General features: G+C 39.9%; 1 protein-coding gene across 5 annotated transcripts in view; it reads right to left on the minus strand.

Annotated features, from left to right (window-relative positions):
• BTBD9 (BTB domain containing 9) overlaps positions 1-18975 on the minus strand; it is a 399597-nt gene that overhangs the window by 358826 nt on the left and 21796 nt on the right. For 4 of the 5 annotated variants that reach the window (XM_021098099.1, XM_021098100.1, XM_021098101.1 and 1 more), the window contains 3 exon segments: positions 7134-7345; positions 3191-3554; positions 1597-1861 (listed from right to left, as the gene is read on the minus strand). In XM_021098099.1, the coding sequence (XP_020953758.1) occupies positions 1597-1861; positions 3191-3554; positions 7134-7345 (841 nt within the window). 5 annotated transcript variants of the gene reach the window in all.

Here is an 18975-nt window from a genome sequence, read left to right on the forward strand (position 1 = left end):
ACCAAGACCTATTTTTTAACATAATATTTCCTCTTCACATTGCTTATTTTCCATTTTCCCTGTTACCACTCTAGTTTGAGGTTGCATCAATTATGCACAGGTTAAATACTCTCCTCACTGGTCTCCCCAAATCCAGTTTTTCCCTATTCCAAGTCATAAAGTACAGCACCATGGATCAGCATCTCAAAACTACCACTACACTCATGCCTCTCCCCTTCCTGAAAATCAGCTTCCACTACACATAAGCAAAATCCTGATCTAGTTTCAAAGACTTCCATGATTTTGCCTGAGCTGACCTTTATAAGCTTTCTTTGTTATTAATTAGTCAACATTATCCTCTAGTCAAGGTCTTCTGCTCATGGTCCTTCACATGCTCTAACCTCTGCTTACTAACCTCACCAGTCCCCGTGTCTGAAATGCAAGCCACCCTGATGTCACTCAGATCAACCATCAAGGCTCACCTCAAGCTCCATTCCCTCAATCATTCTAAGCCACACTCTCAAATTCACAGCACGTACCTGATTTAAACAATGTTGTATTTAGGTTTTCATGGGAGTATGTCTTATTTCCACAGTGAAATTAAAAAGAACGAAGGCAGAGACACTATTTTACATTTACCCAGCATAGTTCACAAGTTAATTATACACTCTCTGGAGCCTCACTACATAGGTCTGACTCTTGGCTCCACATCTTTCTGTGTGTCCTTGGACAAGTTACTTAGCCTCTCCGTGCTTCACTTTCCTCAGTTGTAAAATGGAACCAATAATGGATTGTTGTTTCAAATGGTTGTTGTGAGAATTAAATGATCATGTAGGACTGTTACTGATACATATAAGCACTTTATAACTGTTCATTGCTGTTCCTTTTTTTTTTTTTTTTTTTTTTTTTTGTCTTTTGTCTTTTGTTGTTGCTGTTGTTGCTATTTCTTGGCTGCTCCCGGCATATGGAGGTTCCCAGGCTAGGGTCTAATCAGAGCTGTAGCCACTGGCCTACGCCAGAGCCACAGCAACGCGGATCTGAGCCGCGTCTGCAACCTACACCACAGCTCACGCAACGCCGATCATTAACCCACTGAGCAAGGCAGGACCGAACCCGCGACCTCATGGTTCCTAGTCGGATTCGTTAACCACTGCGCCACGACGGGAACTCCTGCTGTTCCTTTTTTATGAGTAAGAAAAAACACCATGTAAGTACTGGAAATGCTGCATTAAGTGTGAGCTATGATCACTACTGTTCAGAATCTCTCTGTTCATGGTCCCTAAAATAATAAGTATATAGCATGTACTCAGTACTGATTTGATGGAGGAAAGGAGGAAAGGTCTTAACGTGAGAAGAAACTTCTCAGGAAATTATCCGATTTCTGAAATTCTAGGGATCAGCTGGAGAAGTTTGTCCAGGAATGGCAAGAAATACCTCTTTGGGGGTCTACAAAGGCTAAGCTCTCTCGGGAGGAATCAGCAGAAGGATGGGGAAGGCATTCCCCAGGAAGCAGAGCTCCTTGCTCCTGGACTCACATAGACCATGCTTGAGTTTTGCAGCTGAGACCATCATAAGACACAAAGCTTCCTGGAGAGACTGGTACGAACAGATACTTACTGAGCATGCCTCTGTAATTGAGGTCCATATCCCGGCTCTCTGATCGGACTTTAATAGCATCCAGAATGGCGTCAGGAGACAACAGTCCCGAGGGTCTCACGACGTTCAGAAGTTCCGTAAGGCTCATCAGAGGTAAGCGCACAGCCTGCATGATTTCAGCATGGTTCTCCTTTGAATTGTGCTTACACCAGTTTAGCAAAGCTAGGAAAATATCTTTCTCGGGAGCTGCAAATGAATCTCTTAATACGATGCTTAAAAGTGCTGTCTAAAAGGGATAAAAAGAAAAAATTCCAATTATTACAGAGCTCAACCATGTGTATGCTCAATCAGTAAAACCTTACAGAACTGCAAGGACAGCTTATATTTAAGCAATTAACTCTTCCTGACCATCTTCCTGATTCTTTTTGCCGTATGCTCTCTTGCCCATTATGGCTGTGTGGAGAGCTTTAGGCAGCTGGTATCTAGTCTTACCAACACATCTGCACCCATATTTAACAACGTAAATGGCAATATGAGGACTGTCATTCCATACAGGTTTTTCAGGAGAATTTACAAGTCAGTAAGATACATCTAGCATTTAATAGTCACAATCTTTCGTTCCACAGCATTATTGCACTACCATATTTTTGGTTCTCAATTTCTAAATTGGCCTCGAGCAACACTTGTACACCCCTCTAAGACCTCTGCCTCTAAAAATTAAGTAGGATAATAAAAATCATAATTTACACTCAAATCAAGATGTGGAACTTTTCAAATAGGTTTTCTCATTCAAAAATATTCAGATCCTAGGAGGAACACAGAAGGAAAATGAAAGACAACCACTAGGGTTCAGAGAAAGATTTCAGAAAAATTGTTTCACTCCAGGTATTATATGGTATAAAAAACTGTGCAATAGTGAATTTTGAGCCAGAAAAAAAGGCAGTGACTTAAAAGACATCCAGTGACCCATCAGATCTCCTTTACGAACTTTCCCCCTCTTCATAAGGAATTGTTAGTTGTACTCTGCCAGAAAAATACAAAACCAAAAAAACAGTATGCAATACCACAAAGGAGCCTATTTGATGGTCACCACGCTGAGAGCAACCACCCAGCAAGAAGCCTCTTTTGCACACAGAACTTACCAGAAGAACCATAAAAGAAAACGGCAACAAGCTGCCTCCCTCTAGTATGATTTAGCATTTCAGTAGCCAGAGGCAGTGGCTAGATAGAAAACCTCTTCCATGCTAATGGTTTTTATGTTACCTTTTTTTTTTTTCTTTTTAGGGCCGCATCCCCGGCATATTGAGGTTCCCAGGCTAGGGGTCAAATTGGAGCTGAGGCTGCTGGCCTATGCCAGAGCCACAGCAGCGCAGGATCCAAGCCGAGTCTGCGACCTCCACCAGGATTCACGACAATGCCAGATCCTTAACCCACTGAGCAAGGCCAGGGATCAAACCTGCATCCTCATAGATGCTAGTCAGACTCATTTTCCACTGAGCCACAACGGGAACTCCTGGTTTTTATATTTTTATTCTTAGTCCAATGCTATATTTCTACCATACAGACATGAATAAAACAACGCATGTCGGTAAATTACTTGTAGATAATGGCACACCTTAGAAAGGGAAAGGAAGCCTTCGCTTGAGAGCACCTCCTGAGCATTTCTGTCCATAAACATGCAGCACATGCAAGTCAACTTGGGAAGTGAGTAGAGACTGGCAACATCAAACGTCATACAGACATTCTGAATGTTAAGTATGGTGCAGAGATACTCAGAGGTAGAATCCTCCAGCTCTGGAAATCCATATTTATGAGCCAGGCTCAGAAAGTCCAGCAGCACCTCCTCCTTCTCATCCGTCAGCGTCGCCCGCCCGGTGTAGATGTATTTAAGGAGCATTGTGAAGGCTTCTGCTGTGGTGTCTTGGAGGGGGATTTCGGCTTCAGGCTGAGATTCCCGCATTCCACCATAGAGCAATGCTCTGCACATCAGAGGAGAAACTCGTGAGGAAAACCCAAAGGGAAGTGCTACCAAATTACGAAATAACAGTTATCACCATTATAAACAAGATAAATGTTTAGTGACACAAAGATTCAGGTGAAGAAATGCATAGAAATCATTAAAAATAATTCCTTAAAGAAAAAGAAATAATTTTTTAAAAATGTTGAATTCAATAGACAAGTGAACTAATGAAATATCCTGAGAGCTCAAGATATATAATAGTCATTAAATAGAAAGACGGAAGTGCTGTTTTTGAGCGGAACAGTGAAATTAATATAAACCTGCTAAAGGTCAAGAAGGTAGCTTAAAAAGCAAAGCTCTAGAGGAAAAGACAGAATCAGATGAAAACAATTAAACACAATCAGATGCCATTCTCCCCGTCAGATTGGCAGAAATTAAAAACCTGTTAACGTTCAGCAATGGAAAAGCAGGATTTCTCATGCACAGCTTTGAGAGTATAAATGAGTACCCCTTTCTGGAAAGTAACTTAAGTAGTAACATCTGTTGAAATCTAAAATGCACATACCCTTCGATTCAATAATCTTACTTTTACGACTCCATAATATAGCAAGATAAAAATAAATGTGTAGGAGTTCCCGTCGTGGCGCAGTGGTTAACGAATCCGACTAGGAACCATGAGGTTGCGGGTTCGATCCCTGCCCTTGCTCAGTGGGTTAACGATCCGGCATTGCCGTGAGCTGTGGTGTAGGTTGCAGACGCGGCTCGGATCCTGCGTTGCTGTGGCTCTGGCGTAGGCCTGTGGCTATGGCTCCGATTGGATCCCTAGCCTGGGAACCTCCATATGCCGCGGGAGTGGCCCAAGAAATGGCAAAAAGACAAAACAAACAAACAAACAAACAAACAAAAAAATAAATGTGTAAGAAGATATACTAAAACAAGGGGAAAAATCTTAAATGTCCATCAATAGGAACAAGGTTGAAAAACTATGTGTACACATCCTATGCAGCCATTCAAAAGACCAAAGGAGATCAATATATATTGTCTCGGAAAGATGTCCAGGATATAGTTGGTAAGTGAGGTTGCAGATCCATATGTGTTGCATGGGAAAATGTGCATGCCAATAATATACAGATGTATCTATTTATATTGAGAAAAATCAGGGAAAATCCATTATTAAACTGCTAATAGTGGTTGTCTCTAGAGAATGGGAGTAATGATTGGGAGGGAAGGATCTTCATTTGTCAGTTCATAGACTTAAAATGAAATTGATGATGGGATTATGGATGAATTGACTTCTTTATTTTGTCTTCCAGTATTTTTCAGACTAAAAAAAAAAAAAAATCCCCACATTACTGCTTACCTTCTCATCTAAATAATGAAAACTAGACAATCCAGTCAGGTAATAAACTTGAATTTCTACCTCTATTACTTTAGGAGAAATAATATGAACCAATCAAAGATTCCAATACATCAGGAAAGAAAGGGTGGCCAGTGGAGAGCAAGGGAGTACTGCAGAAAAGGAAGAACAATGAGTGAGAAAGAAAACATGTAGAAGTGAGCATAAGAGAAAAAGGGGAGAAAGAGAGTCCTCCTGCTCCCATCATTCTCAGAACAGGACTAGCACTTCACAGTTTCCCTCTGCGCTTGCCTACACTTCCTCCCACCCTCCCCCAGGACAGGACACTCTTGCCTGCCTCCCAGAAATCATTTGAACTACCCAGCAAAAGACTCGTGACTATTCTAAGCATACCTCTTTCCTGGGTTATACTCTGCCTAAAAACACATGTGAAGGTGTCCACTAATCCAGAGAGCACCCAATCACGACCTTAAAGTTTCTAGATTAAAGAACACCTTCCTGGGGAGATCTTACCAAGACCTACTCCCAAAATAGTGTGATCCCTGATACTTTACCTGGATTCTCAGTGCTTTAAAAGTGGTTTTGATGAGGACCCCTGGGAACCTGAAATAGGAACCCCCAACTTATGGAAGGTTCTCTCCTGTACAGTTAGCTTGCCCGCATCTGGGAATTGATAGGCTCTATGACAACACTTACAAGGCCTTTCCTGGCGGCTGAAAGTTAACTTTCTTTTGCATGTGAACACTGTCGGCAATGAGAACTGATTTAAGATAGCGCTGATAATGACTGAGCTTAGCCTAGCGAGCCCTCAGATATTCTAAGGGTTCAATACCCACAGAGCGACATGAAGAACAAGGTCAATAAATGAGGGGAGACTATTCCATTCATTCATTATGATCTTCAAATTTCTGTAAGTAATCGAGTTTCTTTTAGGGATATAATCACCTAAAAGATATCCACATACTGTTGCCTCCAATTATTTTTGAAAGAGGGAAGATATATAATAGAAACAAATAGTAAACATAAGGCTGAAACGTTCTAACTTAATAAAGAGTGGAGTCTTACAAGAAACTGTAATAGGAAGGACTAAATGGGAGAAAAGGGAAAGAAAAACTAAAGCGTGGAGAGGACAAAGGCTGCTCACAAATGACTAAACCAAGGCCAGCTGCCTTGGAGCATGTTAGTTAGAACTCTCAACTCCTCTCTTTTCTAAGCTCCTGACTGCATATACAGTGGCATTATAGGTATAAGATGGAACATTCTAACAATGTTTATAAAATAGTCTAAGAGTTCTAGCTAAATAGTAAATATTTCTAAGAAACACACTTTACTACAACATGTGTGACTCCAGGTGTTGGTTTTGCTATCTCGGTTAATTAGCAGTTGTAGAAATCAGATTACAGTTTTCATTAGAAGGTAACCGAAATTTTCTCCATGCTTTCAGCATCTCAATTTTTAGATAGCTAGTTTCACAGGCAAATCCATGACTTTACAGCTATAGATTCTGGACTCTATGGATTTATCAAGGATAAATTATCAGTCAACAATTCAGGGATGATTTCCTTTTAACTAATATTAGGTAAAATGCAGAGTTAATTCAACCTCAGTTTTATGTTTATAACCCCGGAAATTAGGGGTCTAAGTAACAAAAAATAGTTACATATAAGTACGGGTATGATTTTTACATTAATTAGACACATATTTAGTTTTAGTTCTAATATAACTATGAAACTTAGTCTCAGAAAATATTTAAGTTTCCTTTACTTTGGTGTTGTCAAACTGCATGTCTTCAAGACAGATCTACTGGATTATCCACAGTCTTGGATCTGAAACTAAGAGGCATTCCTGTGCACTGGCAAACCCAGAGGTCAAGTCCGTCTATACAACAAGGTCTATCTGCCAATAAATGAGTTTAAGTTCCATCAGCCATCAACGGTGAGGAGAGGGTGAGGGCAACAAAGACTCTGCCTGAGAAATATACTGAGGCCAGGAAAAAGCGGTTGACTGGGTACAGTCTAGCCTGAGAAATCTTCTAAACCTATGATGCTAAGACGGCTCCTGAAAGGAAAAGGTGATTTTCAAAGAATAACGCAAAGTCCACGAAGGTGAAATTCTTAGACATGTTGAAGTGAACGACACTCGAATTTGTTGTTATGTTTTGTTACATATTTTTTCATGGAGTGGAAAATACCAGTGTTTTCTACAAGTGACTTGAATCTTCAAAGTGGAATACACACTTACCGAAAATATTGGCACCTCGCTGCTAAAATCACCCTGTGGGCAGGAAAACGTTTCTTTTCCACAACAAACGTGACGTCACCATATTCTTCCCCGATCAACAAGGCACCAATATGTTCAGACAAAATGTGCACATGATCAATCTCCCCCACTGCAGTAAAGGGGCGTAGAGGGTGGCTGTTACTCATCTTGGAGAACAGGTGATACTCTTTGATCTGTTACATAAAGAAGGGATGAGAGTTAGTGAGAGGAGGGGCGTATACTTCAAAAATCACACACGTTAAACTTTACAGCTAAATAAAAATGCACATTCTTAAAAAAATCACAGAAGAGAGCGATTTCATCATCATTGGTGTCTGTATTAACCCATTTATTCTGGGAAGCAATTAACCTACCTCTATCAACTCCACTACCCTCACTGCCTTACCACACCAGGAAAGTTGTGGTCTTCTAACAGCACTTGGAGCCACCACAGTCTAGAAAACTGGGAGTTCCCATTGTGGTTGAGCAGAAACGAATCTGACTAGTATCCATGAGAAGGCAGATTTGATCCCCGGCCTTGCTCAGTGGGTTAAGGATCAGACGTTGCGATGTAGTTGCGGTATAGACTGCAGACATGAATCGGATCTTGTGTTGCTGTGGTGTAGGCCAGCGGCTACAGCTCCAATTAGACCCCTAGCCTGGGAACCTCCACATGCCACAGGTGCAGCCCTAAAAATGCACGCCGCACGCACACACACATACAAATCTAGAAAACTGTATTCAAACTACAGGTCTCTCATTTCTCAGTATGTCAGAAAAGGAAAATCAACAACCAGAAGTGCTCCTCTTTCAGCACAGATGCATTAGTAACTAACTAGACCCAGGAGAAAACTCATTTGGGCATAGATCTAGACCCAAATCACAAAAGGAATTTCAAATAATTTCAGAGCTTTCAGTATGAAACCATCTTAAATGTTTTATTAAAACTATAATCTTCACAAGTTCCCATCATGGCTCAGTGGAAGTGCATCTGACTGGCACCCATGAGGATGCAGGTTCGATCCCTGGCCTCGCTCAGTGGGTTAAGGATCCGGCATTGCCGTGAGCTGTGGTGTAGGTCGCAGATGGGGCTCAAATCCTGAGTTACTGTGGCTGTGGCATAGGTGGGCAGCTGTTGCTCCAATTTGACCCCTAGCCTGGGAACCTCCATATGCCACGGGTATGGCTCTAAATATATATACATATATATAATCTTCAAAAGTCACAAAAATAACTGGACATTATTAATGGAAGTTTCTAGTGTGCATCCTAACCCCTCCCAAAAAAATAACCCTCATATTTTTATCAAGACTGTAATTTCCAGTCCAAACGTGTAGCCCTGATAATCAGGTAGCCTGTGTTTACTAGAACATCCTTACATTTAATCTCACTACGGGTACTTCCTGGCTTTTGTATGCAATGCCTCTGTACAAATGTAACTGACAATCCAAGGGCTTAAAACCTAACAGCTTTACATGTTAGAACATGGAGTTATTTTCTTTGAAAGCTAAAAACGTTTATATGTTTAAATCTCTATTGTATTTCCAAGTAGTACTTTTCCAGGTGTAAGTAAGCCAGCAGGGGAACTAGAGGACCAGAGCCCTCACGACCATGCAGGTACCTGAAGTGAAGATGTGGCTGACAGCTCAGAGGTGTAAGCCAGATACCCCTCTGCTGCACCAGAAACTAGGGGAACTAAGCCAGATGTGCTCTCTCCACGAGGCCACCACACCTTCCTGAAATCTCCACTTGTATCAGGATTAAAGGCTCAGCCACTCCTAATCTTTAAACTTCCACATCCAGATCCATTATCAACAAGGTGTGTGAAAAAACTGTCTTTATATCCCCCGACACTGCAGTGGAAGATCCTCAAGGTCCAGTTTCCCCAATTACCTCCTACTCCATAACCACCCCCATGGATGGCGCAACAGCAAGAAATGTGACATGGAGGGACACAGAGGATGAGTTAGGCAGGTGAATAAACAGGCTCCCGGCGCCTACATTAGGAGCACCTGAGGGCTTGCAGCACACTCCCCTCATTCCCAAAGCAAATCCCTCACCCTCTGCAGCACCTGCCTTTGAAAGCCCTAAAAACTGGACTCTTGACTGATTTATTATAGCAAAAGAATCAAAGCAAAATCAGCAAAGCTTTTGAAAAAGCACATGGGGCAAAGTCCGGGGAAACCAGACACACATTTCCAAGGCTCCTCTCTCAGTGGAGTTACATGGTATATGCTAAATTCCCCCAGCAAATTGCAACAGCACGATGCCAACCAGCAAGTTTGTTAGCCCAGGAGTGTTTAATGAGGTCTGCTCACTTAGGTAGCCTCTGAGTGGCGTGTATCCAAATTCAAGGTCCCAAAGGAAAGCTGTGTTCAACAGAAACCACAGTATTTGTATAACACTTTAAGTAAACCATTCTTATCAATTAATGGTAGGAAGTTCCCAGACACCAGACAAGGGCCAACCGGGCAAGCAGGCCTTTCTAAAGACAATGGTTCAGTCCTGCTATGTTTCCCGTGTAGCTCCAGAAGCCATCAAGATATCTAATAATGTTAGCAAAAGTGCTGAAAACTAGGAGTCTAAAAACCTATCTGATACACCTACTGAATCTTAGATTTGGATAGGAGAATGGGATGCTAAGGAAATAGCCTACCTACCTGCCCAGTGTACTCCTAACTCCCAACCTCCCAATATCTCAGACCCAAACAGTTTCATGATCGGGTTTCTTCAAAACTTCGGGTTTCTTCAAAACTTCAAGGATCAGATAATTACAATGTTATTTAAACTATTCCTGTGCTCATAAAAAGAAGTAAAGTTTCCTGCCCCTTCTTATGAAGCCAATATAACCCTGATGCGAAGATCCAACAATATCCACACACTCAAAAATCAGTATAAATGAAAAAAATCATATGTATAATATTGGAAGACACAATTAGCAGAAGGATTCAGGACAAAGCCAATCCCAAGAAGGACATATGAATATTAAGAAAAATAATATCAAATATTAATTTGATATTAGTCATCAAATTAAAAGGTTAAAGAAGAAAATCACATAACTCAATGAAAGCTAAACTTCCTTTTTAAGCAATCATTAAGTTCATTTTTAAAGTTTATTATATAATAAAAAAATACTTCCTTAACTTTATACACACATTCACAGCCTAACTATAATAGATATAAGCATCCAGTTAATAATAAAATCTAGAAACATACTAAAAGTTCAGAAATAAGTCAAGGATGTCTATTCAACACTATTAACATTTTTCAGGAACAAAAGACAATGCAATTAAGAAAATCAAGTTAAAGGTAAATGGATTAGGAAACAAATGGGGGAAAAAAATCACTATTTGCTCATACTCTCATTGTCCCCTGGAAAAATCCATGAGAATCAACTGAAAATATATGAGAAAATAAGGATGGTTCGCTAAGGGGACCATATAAAATTATTACAGTTGACCCCTGAACAACAAAGGTTTGAACTGCACGGGTCCACTTATATGCAATTCTTCTAACAGCAAATGCTACAGTCCTACACAAGCCACAACTGTGGATCTTCAGATATGGAAGAACCTGGGACATGGGAGGCCGACCATAAGTTGCATTCGAATTTCTAACTGTGCAGGTAGGCAAACCAACCTCTGCACTGTTCATCTGTGCATATTCTTCCATGCCCAAACAGCTGGCTGAAAAATAGGAGGGAAATGATCTGCAACTTTATATTGTGAACAAGGACAATGTTTTAACAACAGAAAGCAAAATTCAACCAGACATTCTTGGTAGGGACACACAGTTAAGAACAATTAATTTGACAAACAGGCACATATATTAGAAAACTAAGAATGAAAAATGAGAATTTTATATTTAATAAGAGGTTTTTTAAGCTGAGAGACAGTTCTAATTAACACAGGAATTATAAGTAATCCTGATCAGAATCACAACAGAGTTTTTAAAGTAAACTGAGGTGATGAAGTTCAACTGACAGGAGTTCCCGTCGTGGCTCAGCAGTTAACAAGCCCGACTAGCATTCATGAGGACGCGGGTTCGATCCTTGGCCTCATTCCATGGGTTAAGAATCTGACGTTGCCGTGAGTTGTGGTGTAAGCCAGTAGCTACAGCTCTGATTTGACCCCTAGCCTTGGAACCTCCATACGCCGCTGGCACCACCCTAAAAAGATCAAAAAAAAAAAAAAAAAAAGTTCAACTGAAAGAATAAATATGTGATTTTATATATATTCTAAAAAAGAAGAGTAAGGAGGGGGGCCAATTTACTGGATGAGAAAGCAAATCATAAATTAGATCAATTTAAACGATGTCATTTTAGAGAGATAGATCATTGAAACATTTTAATCCAGAAATAAACCCATACACAGGAATTCAGTTCAGTAAATATAATGTAGCATTTCAATTCAGTGGGAGAAAATATGGATTATTACAACAACAAAAAAATGTTGGCTAGCCATTTTGAAAAAATTAAACTGGATATTCACATATGAGTACAAAATTAAATAGGTAAGGGTGTCAACTTCAGCACTTTCTGTTACAGTAACAAAATTTTAAAAAGTAAATGCCCATTTAACAGAAATTGGATAAACAATGGTAAGCCTAAAGATGGACTATTATACAATGATTTAAAGAGAATAAAGTTATGGAGTTCCCATTGTGGCTCAGCAGAAACGAATCTGAGTAGTATCCATGAGGACGCAGGTTTGACCCCTGGTCTCACTCAAAGGGTTAAGGATCTGGCGTTGTCATGAGCTGTGGTGTAGGTTACGATGCAGCTCGGATCTAGGTGTTGCTATGACTGTGGTGTGGGCCAGCAGCTACAGCTCAGATGTGACCCCTAACCTGGGAACCTCCATATCCTGCAGGTTCGGCCCTAAAAAGAGAAACAAATAAAAAAAAGTATAAAGTGGAGTTCCCGTCGTGGCGCAGTGGTTAACAAATCCGACTAGGAACCATGAAATTTCGGGTTCGGTCCCTGCCCTTGCTCAGTGGGTTAACGATCCGGTGTTGCCGTGAGCTGTGGTGTAGGTTGCAGACGCGGCTCGGATCCCGCGTTGCTGTGGCTCTGGTGTAGGCCGGTGGCTACAGCTCCGATTCAACCCCTAGCCTGGGAACCTCCATATGCCGAGGGAGCGGTCCAAGAAATAGCAACAACAACAACAACAAAAAAGACAAAAGACAAAAAAAAAAAAGTATAAAGTTAAATACTTTCATAGGCATTGAAAAAGTCTTAAATATATGTATTTACATGCAAAAAGGCAAGCTGCAAAACAATATTATAATAAAATCTTATTTTGTTAGGTATATAAAATGCAAATACCAAATTATTAACAAGGGTTAACCCAATGGACTACAGCTGTGGGAAAAATTTTACATAGTGGACCCCATATATCTATAATGTTTAAGATTTTTATAACAAGCATTTTTATTTTACTTTTTTTTTTTTTTTTTTGTGGGGTGCATGAGTGGCATATGGAAGCTCCCAGGCTAGGGGTCAAATCAGAGCTGCAGCTGCAGGCTTATACCACAGCCACAGCAATGCTAGATCTAAGCTGCATCTGCGACCTATACCACAGCTCTCGGGAGCACTGGATCCTTGATCCACTAAGCAAGGCCAGGGATCAAACCCACATTCTCATGGTTAAAGTTGGCTTTGTTATGGGTTTGTTACGGCTGGGCCACAATGGGAACTCCCAAGCATTTTTATTTCTAATAAAACTACATACAAATATTTTAAAAACTTTGGTCTCTAAAATTACAAAATAAATTATTTGTGTATGAGACAGCAAGTGTTTCAATTCACCACATCTAGTGTTACCTGACTTAGTAACTAGGACAGACTGGTAAGCAGAGGGACTACAGATACTATCTCCACAGGTAAAAATGAATTAACAACTTGAAAGCAAGGACAAAGAGTTCATTGCACTAAGACAGGCAAAAAGTAATGAATATCAGATATCTGGGTAGCATGGCCTTGTAGGATACTCTATCTGATACACCCCAACTAAAGATCTTCACCTCAAGAGATTTTCAGTTTGACATTTTCTAAACTTAGTGCTCTGAGATTTGCTCCTGTTGACAATCACAGAGTCTAAACTTCCTGATGTTCACAGGATAATAATCTATTGAGAGAATAGATTACCTCTAGCTGTTCCTTCAAGGTAAGAGGAAAGAGAAGTGCAGGAAGGCAGAGGGAGCAGGCACTCACTCTAGGAGAGGAGATGGTACAATTCAGGATACAATATACAATTATTTCTTTTCTTTTTTTTTTTTTTTTTTTTGTCTTTTTGCCATTTCTTGGACTGCTCCCACAGCATATGGAGGTTCCCAGGCTAGGGGTCTAATCGGAGCCGTAGCCACCGGCCCAGGCCAGAGCCACAGCAACGCGGGATCCGAGCTGCGTCTGCAACCTACACCACAGCTCACGGCAATGCTGGATCATTAACCCACTGAGCAAGGGCAGGGACCGAACCCGGAACCTCATGGTTCCTAGTCGGATTCGTTAACCACTGCGCCGCCACGACGGGAACTCCATACATTTCTTGAGGGTTCTGAGACTTCATATAAATTTATTTACCAAGGATGGTGGTATAGAAACTACACTGTGTGTGTGCGTGTAGTGTGTGCGTGTGAGAGAAACAGACAGACAGACAGACACTGGTTAACTCTCCTGGTCAAATGCACCAGGAATCAAAAAAATGACTAAAACCCCAGTACTAAAATTCTCAGGGTTACTGACTGTTTATTATGCAATAAGAAATCCAAACCCATTTGTTCTAACCAAAACAGTAAACAACATCCATCAATAAAGAACACCATATGTAGTTCACAATGTTGGAGTGCTACAATTGCCTCTAAAAGAGTTTGCAAAAACCAAGTTGACCTAAATATAAATTTCCTAAAGTTCACTTCCAGAAGAACTATTTACAAAGTTTTCTTTCACAAGGGCTTAATATATTTTTTAGAATTAAAGTTTACTCTCCAGAGTTTAATCAGGAAATAGACAAAGGGCAAAGTTCCACCAGGTGGAGATGCCAACGAGTCCTTGAACACTGCATAAATCTCCCCTGGGAAACCCACTCGACTCCACGTTATTTCCTGACTGAACGAACTTTATGGGGAGAAAGACCTTCTGCTCTTTAATTGCAAAATATAAATGATCTTTCTCTTGAGGAAAGAGATGGCATTTACCAGCATATGGTTTGGCAATTTCTTTCTGCTCTTAGTACCCATGTGGTGTGTAATTTGAAGTTGTATTCCTTAAACTTTAAATTAATATCGCTTGGGGAGATAAATGATGTCCTGTCTGCATCTTAAACACTCACAAAAAAATCACATTCCACTTTCTCATGGGAAGGACGCCTCACTCCTTTTGATATATACTCTATCCTTGTCATTCAAAAGTTAGAATAAACAGGTGTAGACTGACCACACTGGTAGGTGTAACCTTGATTCTGATATTCTGCAAATCCAATTCTAAATCTCTCAGAAGAGCAGCATCACTGGGCAGTAAAGTAGCTACAACGAAAAACAAAACTGGAGTTCACGGGCATTTTCTGGTCTTAGGATTCCTGAACTGTCTTTCTCTGGAAAAGATTAAATGATTTCTAACATCCAGCCCAGCTCCAAATTCTGGTCATTCTAGGATTTTATGTCTGTAAATAATGTTATAGATAGTCTCCACTTGGAACGCTAAGGAACTGTATCATAAAAATATCTGACAAGATTATTTTACAGAGAGCGTAACTCCCTTTACCAATTACCACACTGATTCCCTATTTCTTTGCCAAAGGACAAACCAGTTTCTGAATCTGTATATAATTCATTCAATAGGAGATTTATTGAACTTTCTCTATGACACCAGACCAGTTCTAGGTGACTAAGAAACACAAAGATTAATAAAAGATAAAGTTGCTACTTTTGAAGAACTGTCCACTGAGGAAGGTAGAACTAGATGATAAAGAATGTCAATTCTAGAACCAGCAGGTCATGATTTTATGATTTATAGAAACTCATATAGTTACCTTCCATAAGTATCACACCAAAACAACTAAAAAATTATGCTGTACTCTTGCAACAGAATAAGAGTTAATATTCAAATAATTAGCTACTTGCTCTCTAAAATGGGATACTTACATCCTAAGAGGAATGAAACACAAACCACAGGAATTTGGAAAGAAAATCTTAACATTTCTATTGATATGCATTTTAACCTAGAAAAATGAGGAAAAAAATTAGCTTCAGTTGTATTTAATAGGTGGCTGGACACTGCCTCCCCTTCATGATCTGCACGTCAAAAATAGTCGCTTGTCTCATAAGGGTAAATACGTGTCTTGAGAGAAGAGTGGGAATTCCACAAAGAGGCTGGGCTGAAGGTAGTGTCCTCCTTTGCTCAAGGGAAATATCAGGTTTACCTGGGCCTGCTTACTTGAACTTACCAAAGCTCATAAAGTTTAAATTAAATCATTGCTCACAAAATGACAGGTGAATTTAAAAAAGTTCTTACAAGGAAACCACTGATTGAAGATAATGTAACATTGCCAAACAAGCAGACAAGAAGAAAATGGCCATTTTGACAACTCTACTGCTACTAGTCAGATTTTGTAAGATATATGAAAGATATGGATGAAAGATATATATGAAAGATATTTGGCAACTTGGCTGATAACCATACATATATATGAGATTGCTTAACATTTGCCATTCATATATATATATGAGATTGCCTAACAAGGAATTCATCTCCAAAATTTATAAACACCTCCTACCACCCAATACCAAAAAAACAAACCACCCCATCAAAAAATGGGCAGAAGATCTAAACAGACAATTCTCCAAAGAAGACACACACATGGCCAAAAAACACATGAAAAGAGGTTCACAATCACTCGTCATTAGAGAAATGCAAATCAAAACCACTATGATAGCCAGAATGGCTATCATCAAAAAGTCTACAAACAGTTTAAGTGCTGGAGGGGGTGTGGAGAAAAAGGAACCCTATTACACTTTTGGTGGGATTGTAAATTGCTGCAACCACTGTGGAAAACAGTATGGAGATTCCTCAGAAAACTAAAAATAGAACTACCATTTGATCCAGCCGTCCCACTCCTGGGCCTCTATCCAGAGAAAACCATGACTCACAAAGACACATGTTCTCTGATGTTCATTGCAGCACTCTTTTCAATAGCCAAGACATGTAAACAACCTAAATGTCCATTGACAGAGGAATGGATCAAGAAGATGTGGTACATATACACAATGGAATATTACTCAGCCATCAAAAAGACCAAAATACCAGCATTTTTAGCAACATGAATGGACCTAGAAATTATCATGCTAAGTGAAGTCAGTCAGACAATGAGACACCAACATCAAATGCTTCACTGACATGTGGAATCTGAAAAAAGGACACAATGAACTTCTTTGCAGAACAGATACTGACTCACAGTCTTTGAAAAACTTATGGTTTCCAAAGGAAACAATTTGGGGGGTGGGGGGATGTGCCTGGGGTTTGGGATGGAAATGCTATAAAATTTGATTGTGATGATCATTGTACAACTATAAATGTAATAAATTCATTGAGTAATAAAAACTTTTTAAAAATTTTAAAAACTATATGAACTGTATGCTGGAAGCAGAAAAATATAGGCACCAAGAGCCAAAACACAATGAAAAAGTCATGATGAGTGCAGAGGTTATTAGTTGTAATAATATTTGAAAATACAGGATAGCCATTTCTTTTTAATTTCTTCAGTGGCAACTTATGGCCTGTAATATTCTTGCTCAGATTTAAATTATATGATATTTTCCTAATTAATAAAGGTTATTATAGCATGAACTCCCATTAAAGCAGTGGAATCATCAATTGCAACAATTTAATTTCTTTGTAGCAAAGCTACTGTGAACATTTGCATTATTGTCTGTGTGAAGGAAATTGGCTTTTCATTGGTAGATGTTATAAAAATGTTCTACTGTGCATACTTTGATGCAGTTTGTTAAACCCGACTATCTTGGCTATTTTCTGTGAAATTGTGAAATTTAAAAAAAGGTTAACTCTAAGAAATTAGTCACCCCAAATCTTGATTTATACATTTATTCACTGCCATTCTACAACACAATCTAAAGGAAATGTTTGTTCACAAATTATACTAGTCGTCTTTTCATTCTTTTTTTTCCCCTTACATAATCCTTTCGCTTTGGTTTTTTTTTTTTTTTTTTGTCTTTTTGCTATTTCTTGGGCCGCCCCTGCGGCATGCGGAGGTTTCCCAGGCTAGGGGTCGAATCGGAGCCATAGCCACCGGCCTACGCCAGAGCCACAGCAACACAGGATCCGAGCTGCGTCTGCAACCTACACCACAGCTCACGGCAACGCCGGATCCTTAACCCACTGAGCAAGGCCATGGACCGAACCCGCAACCTCATGGTTCCTAGTCGGATTCGTTAACCACTGCGCCACGACGGGAACTCCTCGCTTTGGTTTTATGAGCACTAACTTCATTCCTTTGACATACCACTCTCTACTGCAGTTTAAAAAAAAAAAAAAAAGGCAAGAGTTCCTGTTGTGGCTCAGTGGTTAACGAATTCGACAAGGAACCATGAGGTTGCAGGTTGGATCCCCGGCCTTGATCAACGGGTTAAGGATCCAGTGTTGCCTTGAGCTGTGGTGTAGGTCGCAGATGGGCGCGGATCCTGCGGCTCTGGCGTAGGCCGGCAGCTGTAGCTCTGATTAGACCCCTAGCCTGGGAACCTCCATATGCTGAGGGAGCGGCCCTAGAAAGACAAAAAGACAAAAAAAAAAAGCAGAGTAAGACTCAGAGATGATTATCCTCAGATAGTCTTGCAATTACTGTCCAAATTGAGAACCTATGAACTAAATCCAACTCTTTCCTATGTACTTAGTAATAAGGGGATGAACAGCACATATCAAGCAAATAACTTTTATCTCAGGAACAAAAAACTTAGGCAAAAAATTTAAGTTCATGTCTCTTAAGATTGGGAAAATTGACTTGTCCTGTAAAACTGCCATCTTTTCAGATTCCAAACTAATCTTACCCTCAAGTCCTCCATGAACTCCCATTAATGAGAAAATATGTGGCCTGCCTATATGTACATTCTTTTGGTGCACATATAAACTTCACTTACACTGTGGGAGAATAAAATCCATTTAAAAAGAGAATAATGTATTTTTTTTCCTTCTGTTTTAGAACAAAAACTCTAAAGGGTAGTGGATGGGTTTTCTGTATTCTGTGCACTAACACCCCCGAGATGCTACTGAATAATTGATGAGCTTATGATTAGACTGCTCTCCTCAAGTGCTGAACAACGTCCATGAACCAAATTTAATTCACATCTAATACTGAATTCTATCTCTTTTATCACGATCAAAATATGCATCAAGGCTGATCTCTGTTCCTTAGGGTTTCATCAGCTGATTCTTCATCTGAAGTCACAATCGTGATATGTGACCAGCTCAGCTACAACACCACCTTGAGATGTCACTGACAAATTCTCATAGCCCATCGAGAAAAGATACCACGACCCTGCCTTTATAAGAGAAACAAGCCTAGAGTCCAGACGCCTTAAGAATAAATATATTGACACAAGAGGAGGAGATTCTATTTATACTTTGCAGGCAGACTACCTTCTTTTTTTTTTTTTTTTTTTAAGTGTAATTTATTTATTTATTTATTTATTTATTTATTGTCTTTTTGCCATTTCTTGGGCCGCTCCAGCGGCATATAGAGGTTCCCAGGCTAGGGGTCGAATCAGAGTCATAGCCACCAGTCTACACCACAGCCACAGCAACGCAGGATCCGAG

This window comes from Sus scrofa, chromosome 7 (genome assembly GCF_000003025.6).
Source record: "Sus scrofa isolate TJ Tabasco breed Duroc chromosome 7, Sscrofa11.1, whole genome shotgun sequence".
Taxonomy (NCBI): Eukaryota; Metazoa; Chordata; class Mammalia; order Artiodactyla; family Suidae; genus Sus; species Sus scrofa.